A 10,885-nucleotide genomic window follows, 5' to 3' on the forward strand; every position below is an offset into this window, starting at 1 on the left:
ACCTTTTAAACCCCCGCCAAAAGCTCTCATAACCCCTAGGTTTAGGGTTTTGAGGAGGGAAGAGCGCGCAGCATGAGGTAGTTTTGCACAACGCCTGCCCGAGGAGGAGCTATGGCGGATGCCGACGCTGCCGCTCTTCCACGGAAGCGAGGAAGGCCGCGCAAGAATCCCCCGACTCAGCTCACTGCCGCGCAGCTCAACTCCAGGGCAGGATCCCTCTTTATCGGTGAGAAGAGCCTCAATGGCGATGTTCCAGTCCAGGTTTTAGATTCTGGTTTGGCCGAGGAAGATGTCGACATGGTTGAGATCCAGGCTCCGGCAGAGTCTCCGCCGCCAGCTCGCCGCCGGGGCAGGCCCAAGAAGAATGCGACCCCGGTCGCCATTCCACTGGAAAGTGGGAGTGACTGCGGTGGATTCCCCGAGAGGAAAGCTGCGAGGCACTTGTCCCCGTCCGAGATGCTGGAGGCTTTGCCCACCCCCGGTGAGCCCTTGAGGCGCGAAGAACACATCGTCGAGGATGCCAAGGACGCGCCTTTCATGGACAATGTGGTGAAAGTTTTCTGCGTCCACACCGAGCCCAACTTCTCGCTGCCTTGGCAGCGCAAGCGGCAGTTTAGCACCAGCAGCAGCGGTTTTGTGATCGAAGGGAAAAGGCTGCTCACGAATGCTCACTCGGTGGAGCATCACACACAGGTGAAGATCAAGAAGCGAGGCTCGGACACCAAGTATCTGGCCAACGTTCTTGCCATTGGAACCGAGTGTGACATTGGTGAGTTTCCAAGCTTTTATGGTGTTCATGACTTCTTTTTGTTTGGTTCTTTGTTCTATCAGCGATGCTGTCTGTAAATGACGATGAGTTTTGGGAGGGTATCACACCCGTGACATTTGGAAGCTTACCGAGGCTCCAGGATGCTGTGACCGTCGTTGGCTATCCGATAGGAGGTGACACTATATCTGTTACCAGTGGTGTGGTTTCTAGGATCGAAGTTACGTCTTACGTGCATGGAGCAACGGAGCTTATAGGAGTTCAGGTACTCTTTGAGTCTTTCGTCCCTCGTTTTACTGAAACAGCATCCAGATCGACGCAGCCATTAATTCCGGGAACTCGGGTGGACCTGCCTTCAATCATCGAGGGGAGTGTGTTGGAATAGCGTTCCAGTCATTGAGGCACGAAGATGTGGAGAACATTGGCTATGTGATTCCGACACCGGTCATCGAGCATTTCATCAACGATTACAAGCGCTCGGGTGACTACACTGGTAATACTGTCCTGTAGTTTAGATTCTAGCTGCGTTCTATTCTTTCCATGTTTTTTTTTGCAGGGTTTCCCATTCTTGGCGTGGAATGGCAGAAGATGGAAAATCCGGATTTGCGGAAGGCAGTCGGGATGGCACCGAATCAGAAAGGTGTTCGCATAAGAAGGGTCGAGCCGACCGCTCCAGCTGCTCAATATCTTCGGCACTCAGACATCCTCTTGAGCTTCGATGATGTGGCTATTGCGAACGATGGTACCGGTAAGTGGTTCTTGGTTTTCAGAGGTGGTTTTTAATCAGTGTCTTGATTGTCTCAGTACCATTTCGTCTCGGGGAACGCATAAGTTTCAGCTACCTCGTGTCTCAGAAGTACACTGGAGAATCGGCAAAAGTGAAAATTTTGCGCGATGGAAGTGTTAACGAGTACAATTTGGAGCTGAGGTATCACAAGCGCTTGGTCCCGGCACATATAAAAGGTATACCCCCTTCGTATTACATTGTGGCGGGTGTCGTGTTTGCGGCGATCACTGTGCCATATCTTCGTTCCGAGGTAGAAGCTATTCTCTTTTCTCTTTTTTCTGTTTTTCAATGGTGAGCAAACTTCTATGTGCAGTATGGCAAGGACTATGACTATGACGCCCCGGTGAAGCTGCTGAACAAGCTTTTGCATTCGATGGCCAAAACTGAAGACGAGCAGCTAGTGGTGGTGTCTCAGGTCGAGCGAGCCTTTCCTTCCTGTTGCTTTTATGTAATCTTTTACTTGCTTTTGCAGGTGCTAGTGGCAGACGTGAACATTGGATACGAGGACATTGTCAACACACAGGTAAAAGTTTGCTCTCTGGCTGGAAACTTACACGGGCTCACCAGGTACTGGCATTCAACGGCACGAGTGTCACGAACTTGAAGCATCTAGCAAATATGGTGGAGAGCTGCAAAGACGAGTTTCTCAAATTTGATCTCGACCATCAACAGGTGGATCCATAGCTCAAAAGTATAGATTTGTTCCTGTGATCCTTACATTGGCGTGGCTGATAGGTTCTTGTTCTGGAAACTCAAAGAGCAAAGGCTGCGACACCAGCTATTCTGGCCACTCACTGCATACCTTCGCCGATGTCTAGTGACTTGAAAACTACTGTCTCGTAAGAAGCGCCCACTGTTTTTAAATCGGATGTTATTTTTCTAGGTTATCAATCACAAACAACTATGAAATATCTATAATACTAAAACTCCACTGGTGGGTCTGGCACGGCTTAACTAACGATTTGGCTGGTGTGAAAAAGGAGAGAAATGCAACAGGTGTTGCGTTATCCCTCCCTTGGACTCAGAAATTTACAGTGGACCTCCCTTCATTCAGGGTGCTTGCATTGCATGAGCTCTTGAAGGTTGTGCAAAGTTTTGCAGGAAGAGGGCAATGAGATCATCCATTGGAAGCTTAAGAATCTGGAAAAGTCTCTCTAGATCCACTCTCAAGCAAGTTGGACACTTGCAATGCCGATGCAAATCTCTTTGAGCATTGAGAAAGTGATGGGCACACAAACAAACAACTCTGACATTAAAGTTGTGAAAAAAATTTCACAACTTAAGCTATAAACTCCAATACACAATGCACTTATAGATGCCACAAAACCATTGATTGTAGACACAGCTAATGAGGTGAGTTTAGGCCAAGAAGATCATAGCCAAAACACTTATTAGAATGAAGAGGATAAAGTTACAAAAGAGGGTTTAATATAGAGGGAAAGGGCTTATGAACAAAAGTGCACACCTTTTTTTAATTGATTAAGGATTTTGGGATGAGGTTAAATGTCCTTGGGTTTAAATAATATTAAGCTGAGTGACCTCTCGGAAAGTCCAAACTCATGAGTTTACATTTGGTATCAGAGTGGTCTCAAATCCAACTCTATTGGTTAGCTAAAGGAATCACACCACATGTTAATTGACATGTAGTTAGTCTAATTTGCTCCCACTATGCTCGACCCGAGAGGTAGGGTGTCAAGAGAGCCTCGGGTGTCAAGAGAGCGGGGCTCCCAGGAGAGTTGTGGCTCTCAACTTCCGTTTATGAGAGCATAAACTTACAGGGAAGCATGGTGAATTGTAAGCAACCGACTTGAGAAACAATCCATGAAGTTCAAATATAAAGGGAAAAGACCCATAAACAAGAGTTCACCCCTTTTTCCAATCGATTAAGGGTCTTGGAATAGTTGGGGTTAAATTTTCTTGGGTTTGAATAATACTCGGCTGGATGACCTTCCGGGAAGTTTAAACTCAGGAGTTTACAGCCCACTCATTGCCGATCCCTAATGACTTGAAACCTATTATCATATAAAAACTTCCTACTGTTTTTAATTTTGATTTTTTTTTAGGTTATCAATCATCATTTTTAATTATTAAATATTTTTTACCAAAATTGAATATGTCAAATAATGCTATAGTAAAACAATTACTGTTTCTAAGCCATAGAAGTAGGGAAGTACACTTGTAGAGATAGATGATTTATGTTGAAAAAGAAAAAGGTGAATGGCAAGTTAAATAACTAATAAAATACATTTATCTAGTCACTTTTGAGTTCTTTAGTTGATGGAATTTATTACAATTATGAGATTTCCCTAAAGATTAATGAAGCATCAGAGCATTATAAATTTCTTTTTTTTGAGTATATTTTTTAAATTCCATCTCACTCTATAGTCTTGCCTATGAAAATTGATATAATATATTAAATAATAGCTGAAGTAGTCTGCATTACAACAAAATTTAATATTAAATAAGAAAGGATTTTATCTAGGGAACTATACTATTTCTAATAGCAATCAACACAACTAGAAGGATATACGTGTAGAGATATTTTTTCAAACTTTTTGCTGATAAAAATTTATTTTAATTTGTGGGTTGGGTAAGTGAATTTCTTATAAATAATGAAGCTACAGAGTATTATGAGTTTCTTTTTCTTAAGTATATATTTTTATTTTCCATCTCAATCCATCATTTATCACTATTTTCACTTTCGTAGTGATCTGTTAACAATTAATGCAAATCAAGCACAACAAATTGGTCAGCACCTATCATTGATTATGATGCTTGGAATTCCTCTTCGAGAACATACCAATACACGGGAAGGGTCTACTTTTTCTGCAGAAGCCCCTGTTGAAGGAGTATTATTTGATCTTGCTTTCTACTTTTTCAGTGCTTTCACTCCACAATGTAGGATTGTTTTGGGAACTACAGCTAGAGAAGTTTCTAACTTGATAATCCACACAACACTTGCAGATACTATGGACCGAATTACTAGTGAGATTCTTCTATTTCATCTTGCCTTTGGCCTTGTGATAATTGTCACTGATATTGGGGTGTTTGGAGTCTCTTATGTAATTCACAATTATAGAAGAACTGTCACTAACACTAATGAAACTCCAAGTAGGATTGATCTTCAATCAGTCAATTTAAGTATAGAAGGAAATGTATCACCTAATTTCTGCAACCCTTTCTCAACAATACTTATTAGTGGTACAAGGAGCAACCCATTTTCAAGGCTTGGTCCCGGAGATCAAATTCATTTAGGAAGGGATCCACGAATTGGAGTAATTGCATTGTTCATGGATTACACTTGCAATTTGATCATCTATATATATACTACTAGCAAGTCACTTTGGAGCTCTAAAACTCATGGGTTTGGGTTTGATTGCTGGGCACTCATGCAAGAAGATGGAAATCTGGTAGTTTATGGATCACTTGGATCATCATTTTGGTCAAGTTTTACTTTTTGCATACCTTCTTCTATATGCACTGCTTTATCATTTGTTGCTCTTGGACCCAAATGCAAGGTTGGTGTGTATAGGTATGGTGCTCCAGCTGTTGAAGTCTGGTCACCAGGCGAATTCTGCTAAATCCACAAAAACAAATGCTTTGAATAAATTTAAAACCTAAAGCAAATCATTTGAAAGAGCTAGAAAAGCGGACATGTGTTGATATGCGCCTGTAGCTCAGTGGATAGAGCGTCTGTTTCCTAAGCAGAAAGTCACAGGTTCGACCCCTGTCTGGCGCGAGATGTTCTATAATTTTTGCTCTCTTTTAGGGTATAATTTTCCTCTTCGATGCGAGCGTTGTGGATCGCCATTCCCGCGAGCATCGCCAATGCAGTTCCTCCTCAATCGACGCATTTCCAGCGCCGACGATTCGTGCCCGAGCTGACAAGCACTGTGATTACTTCTTTCACAGGGAGCAAGACTCGGCTTCCAAGATTGTGGGCAGGGAAAGAGGGGATTGGAGCCTTTTCGGTGCAGCAGTCTGTGGATTTCATCTCTTTCGAGGCAGGGAGCGATGGTGCCGCCGGTGCTGTCAGCGAGATCGAGATGCAAAAGACGCTCCGACTGGTCGAGTGCGCGATGCTTGCATCGACCGCGGGTTTGGCGTATTTCCTTAGCAACTTATTTCGATTCGAGGTAAGCTTCTCTCTTCGTTCTCTCTTCTCAACCCTTCGTCTCTTCCACTCCACAGTCTTACTTTGGATGCTTCTTTCCACTTCCTATTGTCATCTCCGCGATGAGATGGGGCGCTGCCGCTGGTCGCAAAACAATGGTACCAACGTTTTTCATCTTTGCTATATAGCTCGAAAGCCATTCTTTCCTTTTGTTCCATAGGTGACCACAGCGTTGCTTCTTCTTGTCATTGCTGGACCTCTCAAGGCTCTTTCTTACGTCGTAAGTACTTCCTCACAGATTTGGATATCTCACAACTTCGTCTAGCTCATGCACGGATTTCTCGGCGTTGCGATGGGTGCGTTGTGGAGGTACTACAATCGCTCGCTCGCTAGATTTCCATTCTGATATGCTGCTGTTGCTCAGATGGAGAATCAACTGGGGCGTCTCCATCCTTGCTTGTACACTGGTATGCACGGAACTCTCTGCGTTTGGCTCCATGTTTTCATTGTTCTAGAGTTTCAGGTCCGTGCTGTTGGAGCGATTGGTTTTGTGTTTCTGTCTTCCTGGCTGATCAAGGAAAACATCCTCAACTTGGTACAAAGAAATTCATTTGTATGCCTTACCTTGACCAAATGTTCTTGCAGATCACCATAAACACCCATGCTTCCCTCTCGTACATGGTGGCGGCAATGGGGATCAACATCTCGCTTACAATGCCGACCATCTATGCTGTGTTCACGTCCTTGGTAAAGTCTCCCCCAGTTTTAGATCGAACGCTGACCTTTCTTCGTATTGTCCAGCTTATCGTGAACTGCGCATCGTTTGTGTTCCTCCTCCATGTTTTGTACGCGATTATTCTTCAGGGCCTGGGAATCAAGTCGTCACTGGCGGTTCCTGGCTGGATGTCGAGATCCATGTAAGATCAAAGGATGCTTACCCGGAGTTCATCCTTGTACAGTCACGATTTTTTGGCGTTGACATAAAAATCTGGGATGGTGGAGAATCCAGCTTTAGAGCAAGTTGTCTCTGTTTATCAAGCAAGATGCCCAAGCCTCGCTTGAAGGAGCTACAGGCTGAACCCAGTGACCAGGAATTCGACTGCAAGGAATGACACCACACTTGCGTCAAAAACTCCAAAAAGAAGATTGCAAAGTACCTCCCAACAGGTACAATATATGTGTCCCAGCCCCTTCGGACCTGCAAACTTGCTATAAGTACGAAATAGCAAGCGCGCTCAAACCTCTATCAGCGTCCCCATGTCGATTCTGCTACCATAGTAGTAGCGGTAGAGGTCGGCCGGCAATCGTTGATCCGGTTCCTCGCTTGTTTTCGTGTTACTGGGCTGCGGAGGTGCTTCCTTGATGGTATTTTCATCGTCCGTGGAGGGATTCCTTGCTTCGGCATTTGCAGGCAAGGCTTCAGCAGTAGCTCCGGCAGCCTGTCGCTCTTCTGCTTCAACTGCGGCACGGACGCTCTCCATGAATGCATCATCATCTTCTGGGAACAGATGCCCTGGGACACACAAAAGCGGGCATGTCAAACCAGAGACGAGTGAAAAGGAGCCAACCTTGCTTCTTAAGTTTCTGGACGCGAAGTGAACGCAACTCCTGGAGTTTTTCAACAAGTAGCACCATTTCCATCTGCAAACAAAAACGGGAAACAGTGTAAGCGAGTACGCAAAACAGACATAGGCTGGACCTCTTTCTCCAATCGCAACCGCGCCTCCTTCGCTTTCTTTTGAGCAACATTGTTCATCTCTTCCATCTGAGCAAACCTGCTGTCAAACAAGAAACGAGGAAAGAAAGAACTAGAAACTATCATACCTTCTTCTTAGCAATGTCTCTCGCAATCTCACGAGTTCTCCATTCCTCCGCTTGACGATCGGCTTCCTCGAAAAGTTTGTCCGCCTACACAACGAAGAATTGTAAGCAACGAAGCATAAAACTACCTATAGAACAAAAGAGAAAAAAGGGAACCAGAAAGAAAGAATGAAATCTAAGAACTTACCATTCTCCTCTTCTCGGCCTCGTGCTGCCTCTTGATCTTGCGACGCTTCCTGTTACTCTTCAATTTCATCCTCCTTTCCCGAAATTTCGCCACGGCAGTGAGTTGCTCCCACGCCGCAGTTCCATCCACCACGCCTTGCAGCGGAAGAAGAAGCCCCTCGATCTCCCGCCGCAAATGCCGAGCTGCGTTCGCCGCCAAATTCTCGGCCTCGTCGATCTCATTGCCGTTCTTTCGGACCGCGTCACAAAGAATCCCATCGATGCACTGCTTCCTCGGATCGTCACTAAAGAGGAGGGCACGAGCCTCTCCTTGCCCGGGAACGCGCTCATCCTCGGCTCGCCTTGCAGCGATTACTTCCAGCTCCAGAGACCTGTGATCGATCGGCGCCGGGCTCTCAAGGAAAGAAAATGGGATCACTTACACGGCTTTGAGAAGCTCCAGGCTGTGCTCCAGGCGCTCCAGATGGAGGCGCAGCTGTGGCGCTTGCCATAGCCGAGAATCCATAAGCCCTAAAATACTTATTCCACGTGGAGAGATCTCAGCCGTTTGCTCTCAACGGTCGCGATCTCTCTCGTCTTGGATTATAATTCGATAGAATAGATGTTATGATAGAAGAAGCGCGATGGACCCTAGTAATAGCAGCGGATATGGAAGGGGATTGTCGATCGCGAGGAGCGTCTACCTTGGCATCGATGTCGGCACAGGCAGCGCCCGCGCCGGTGAGTCTTTCGATCGAATCGCGATCCTCCATCCTTTGAAACATACTGATCGATCGAATCGATCAATCCTTCCAGGTGTTTTCAATCACTCCGGCCGGCTCTTGGCGACCGCGAGCAGTCCATTGCAAATGTGGAAGGATGGAGATTTCGTGGAGGTATTTCCTTGGATTCCTCGGGATTTTCTCTCAACCGGATCGTTTTCCTTTGTTCCTTTTCCTTTCTGTGTGGGAAAAAAATTTGAGTATAGCAATCGTCCACAGATATCTGGCATGCTGTTTGTGCCGCCGTCAAGGCGGCTTGCGAGAACGCTGCTGTCTCGAGCTCGGAAGTTTGCGGCATTGGATTTGCTGCAACGTGTTCTCTTGGTAAGTAGCTTACTACGAATGAAGAACTTTAGTTGTTTTTACTTTGCTTGTTTCGTAGTTGCTATAGGGGCGGACGACAATCCAGTGTCCGTTTCGATATCGGGTGATGCGAGACGCAATGTCATTGTCTGGATGGATCACCGAGCAGTGGATCAAGCCAAGCGGATCAATGCAACCGGGTCACCCGTTCTACAATTTGCTGGTGGTGGTCTCTCGCCGGAAATGGAACCTCCTAAAGTAAAACGATTTTGCTGTCTAGAACTTGATCGATATGTGTTTTGCAGCTTTTATGGGTCAAGGAAAATCTTCCCGAGTCGTGGGCGGTTGCTTTCAGGTGGATGGACCTCAGTGACTGGCTTACATACAGGTACTTTTTCTCGATTTTCCTTCCTTTTTACGAACTTTGGCCGTCCACTTCGGCTTCCTTCAGGGCTACTGGTGATGATACTCGAAGCTTGTGCACTACAGTCTGCAAATGGGGATACCTCGGGCATGCTCATCTTCAACATCAATCGAATAGTGACACTGTTGCAATGGAAGCTTGTGGATGGGACGACGTTTTCTGGCAAGAAATTGGTCTTTCCGACCTGGTGGAAGGACAATATACAAAAATCGGTAAGCACGTAATTCAATGCACTTCAGTTTTCCTCATCGTTTTTTTTTTTTTTTTTTTTTTGCCAGGGAGATATGTTGCATTCCCAGGCCATCCGCTCGGGAACGGTCTTAGTGCTTTAGCGGCCAAGGCAAGCAACTCTTCAGCAAGACTGCCTTTGGCTTAGCTATTATTTTTCTTGTAGGAACTTGGACTCCTGGAAGGCACTCCGGTGGGGACTGCTCTAATCGACGCTCATGCTGGCGGCGTTGGTGTTATGGAGGGTGTTCCTTCAAAAGATGAGAGCATTACAGAAAGGATGGTCCTAGTGTGTGGAACGTCAACATGTCATATGGCTGTGTCCCCCGAAAAAGTTTTTATTCCTGGGGTCTGGGGTCCGTATTGGTCAGGTATGTCTCATGTCTTTTACGTGATGTTCTGCTACTTAAATGACGCACTGCAGCTATGGTTCCTGGATTCTGGTTAACAGAAGGTGGCCAGAGCGCAACTGGTGCTCTAATCGACCATCTTATATCCAGTCATCCTGCATCTTCCGTGCTCCTTGAACGTGCAAAACTGCAAAGTAAGTGTAATTTGATTTTCGTTCTTCATTTTCATCATGTTTATAAGCTATACGTTCTATCAGAGACTTCTATCTACGAGTTATTGAATGAGATTCTTGATACATTGGCCTCCCATCCTGACGTTCTTTTTCAAGGTGCTTTGACGAGAAATCTACACTTGCTTGCAGATTTTCACGGGAACAGGTTTGGGCGGCATTTACTTTTGGTGGTCTCATGAACGACTATTACAGGTCACCGTTGGCAAATCCTGACGCAAGAGGTGTCATCAGTGGCTTGAGCCTAGATGATGATCCACGAAGTCTGGCTCTGCTTTATCTTGCAGCTATACAGGGCATAGCATATGGAACGCGCCATATCGTGGAGCACTGTAATTCTCACGGCCTTCAGGTTGAATTTTGCGTATTCCTGTGGATTCCTACTTATCATTCTATATTGCGACAGATCAAGACACTATTAGCATGTGGAGGTCTTTCTAAGAACAAGGTCTACTTGCAACAACATGCAGACATCACAGGCTAGTTTTCTTTACATCACTTTAGCACGGTTGTAACGAGTTTCGATGTGCAGGATGTTCCGTGATTTTGCCAAGGGAAAAGGAATCTGTTCTTCTGGGGGCAGCTATCCTTGGAGCTGTTGCTGCGAAGAAATTTCACAATGTCAAGGAGGCAATGGAAGCCTTGAACGCACCTGGATTGGTAATATGGAATTCGTTTTGCGGATATTGGATCTAAAATGTTTTATAACAGGTAGTCGAGCCATCTCGACATAATACAGTCCAGAAATACCACGATGCAAAATACAAAATCTTTAGATCATTATACGACCAGCAAGTTGTATATCGACAACAACTGGATACCGTCTTAGGCTGCTAAAATTCTTTCTGTAAGTTATATGAGTTTTTTCTGTTTTTACCATGGAAAGCATAACCATTGCCTGCTGAGCTCTCGGCA

The 10,885-nt window shown here is 45.4% G+C and overlaps 4 protein-coding genes and 1 non-coding gene across 6 annotated transcripts; 4 read left to right on the forward strand and 1 right to left on the reverse strand.

Moving 5' to 3' along the window:
• The first annotated feature begins 42 nt into the window (after positions 1-42).
• On the forward strand, positions 43-2,507 carry LOC9662067 (protease Do-like 9). Its single transcript, XM_002982782.2, has 9 exons — positions 43-769; positions 832-1,031; positions 1,079-1,259; positions 1,323-1,514; positions 1,571-1,803; positions 1,867-1,968; positions 2,026-2,076; positions 2,121-2,225; positions 2,289-2,507. Exons 1-9 carry the CDS (start codon positions 112-114, stop codon positions 2,394-2,396), a joined length of 1,830 nt encoding a protein of 609 aa, XP_002982828.2. The 5' UTR covers positions 43-111; the 3' UTR covers positions 2,397-2,507.
• A 2,712-nt stretch (positions 2,508-5,219) lies between these two features.
• TRNAR-CCU lies at positions 5,220-5,292 on the forward strand. Its single transcript has one exon. It is a non-coding gene; the product is annotated as a tRNA-Arg (tRNA).
• A 29-nt stretch (positions 5,293-5,321) lies between these two features.
• LOC9662069 lies at positions 5,322-6,687 on the forward strand. Of its 2 annotated transcripts, XM_002982784.3 has the most exons (8): positions 5,322-5,689; positions 5,745-5,825; positions 5,888-5,947; positions 5,993-6,036; positions 6,092-6,134; positions 6,191-6,262; positions 6,313-6,414; positions 6,469-6,687. In XM_002982784.3, the coding sequence occupies exons 1-8, from the start codon at positions 5,342-5,344 to the stop codon at positions 6,586-6,588; spliced, it is 870 nt and encodes a 289-aa protein (XP_002982830.2). In that variant the 5' UTR covers positions 5,322-5,341; the 3' UTR covers positions 6,589-6,687. The 2 variants fall into 2 exon arrangements, with proteins under 2 accessions (XP_002982830.2, XP_024543765.1); XM_024687997.1 differs by having other exon boundaries at positions 6,313-6,687.
• LOC9662070 (U11/U12 small nuclear ribonucleoprotein 59 kDa protein) lies at positions 6,655-8,179 on the reverse strand. Its single transcript, XM_024687998.1, has 8 exons — positions 8,097-8,179; positions 7,676-8,045; positions 7,492-7,575; positions 7,367-7,432; positions 7,236-7,308; positions 6,909-7,180; positions 6,825-6,865; positions 6,655-6,766 (listed from the first exon to the last, which is right to left on the reverse strand). The coding sequence occupies exons 1-8, from the start codon at positions 8,177-8,179 to the stop codon at positions 6,679-6,681; spliced, it is 1,077 nt and encodes a 358-aa protein (XP_024543766.1). The 3' UTR covers positions 6,655-6,678.
• A 122-nt stretch (positions 8,180-8,301) lies between these two features.
• On the forward strand, positions 8,302-10,885 carry LOC9653990 (FGGY carbohydrate kinase domain-containing protein). The gene is made up of 14 exons (XM_024687996.1): positions 8,302-8,394; positions 8,470-8,549; positions 8,642-8,759; positions 8,818-8,996; positions 9,044-9,126; positions 9,190-9,374; positions 9,441-9,502; positions 9,557-9,761; positions 9,815-9,934; positions 9,998-10,118; positions 10,166-10,322; positions 10,377-10,449; positions 10,503-10,630; positions 10,682-10,885. The coding sequence occupies exons 2-14, from the start codon at positions 8,523-8,525 to the stop codon at positions 10,805-10,807; spliced, it is 1,584 nt and encodes a 527-aa protein (XP_024543764.1). The 5' UTR covers positions 8,302-8,394; positions 8,470-8,522; the 3' UTR covers positions 10,808-10,885.

The sequence above is a fragment of the Selaginella moellendorffii genome, unplaced genomic scaffold (genome assembly GCF_000143415.4).
Source record: "Selaginella moellendorffii unplaced genomic scaffold, v1.0 SELMOscaffold_55, whole genome shotgun sequence".
In the NCBI taxonomy this organism is placed as follows: Eukaryota; Viridiplantae; Streptophyta; class Lycopodiopsida; order Selaginellales; family Selaginellaceae; genus Selaginella; species Selaginella moellendorffii.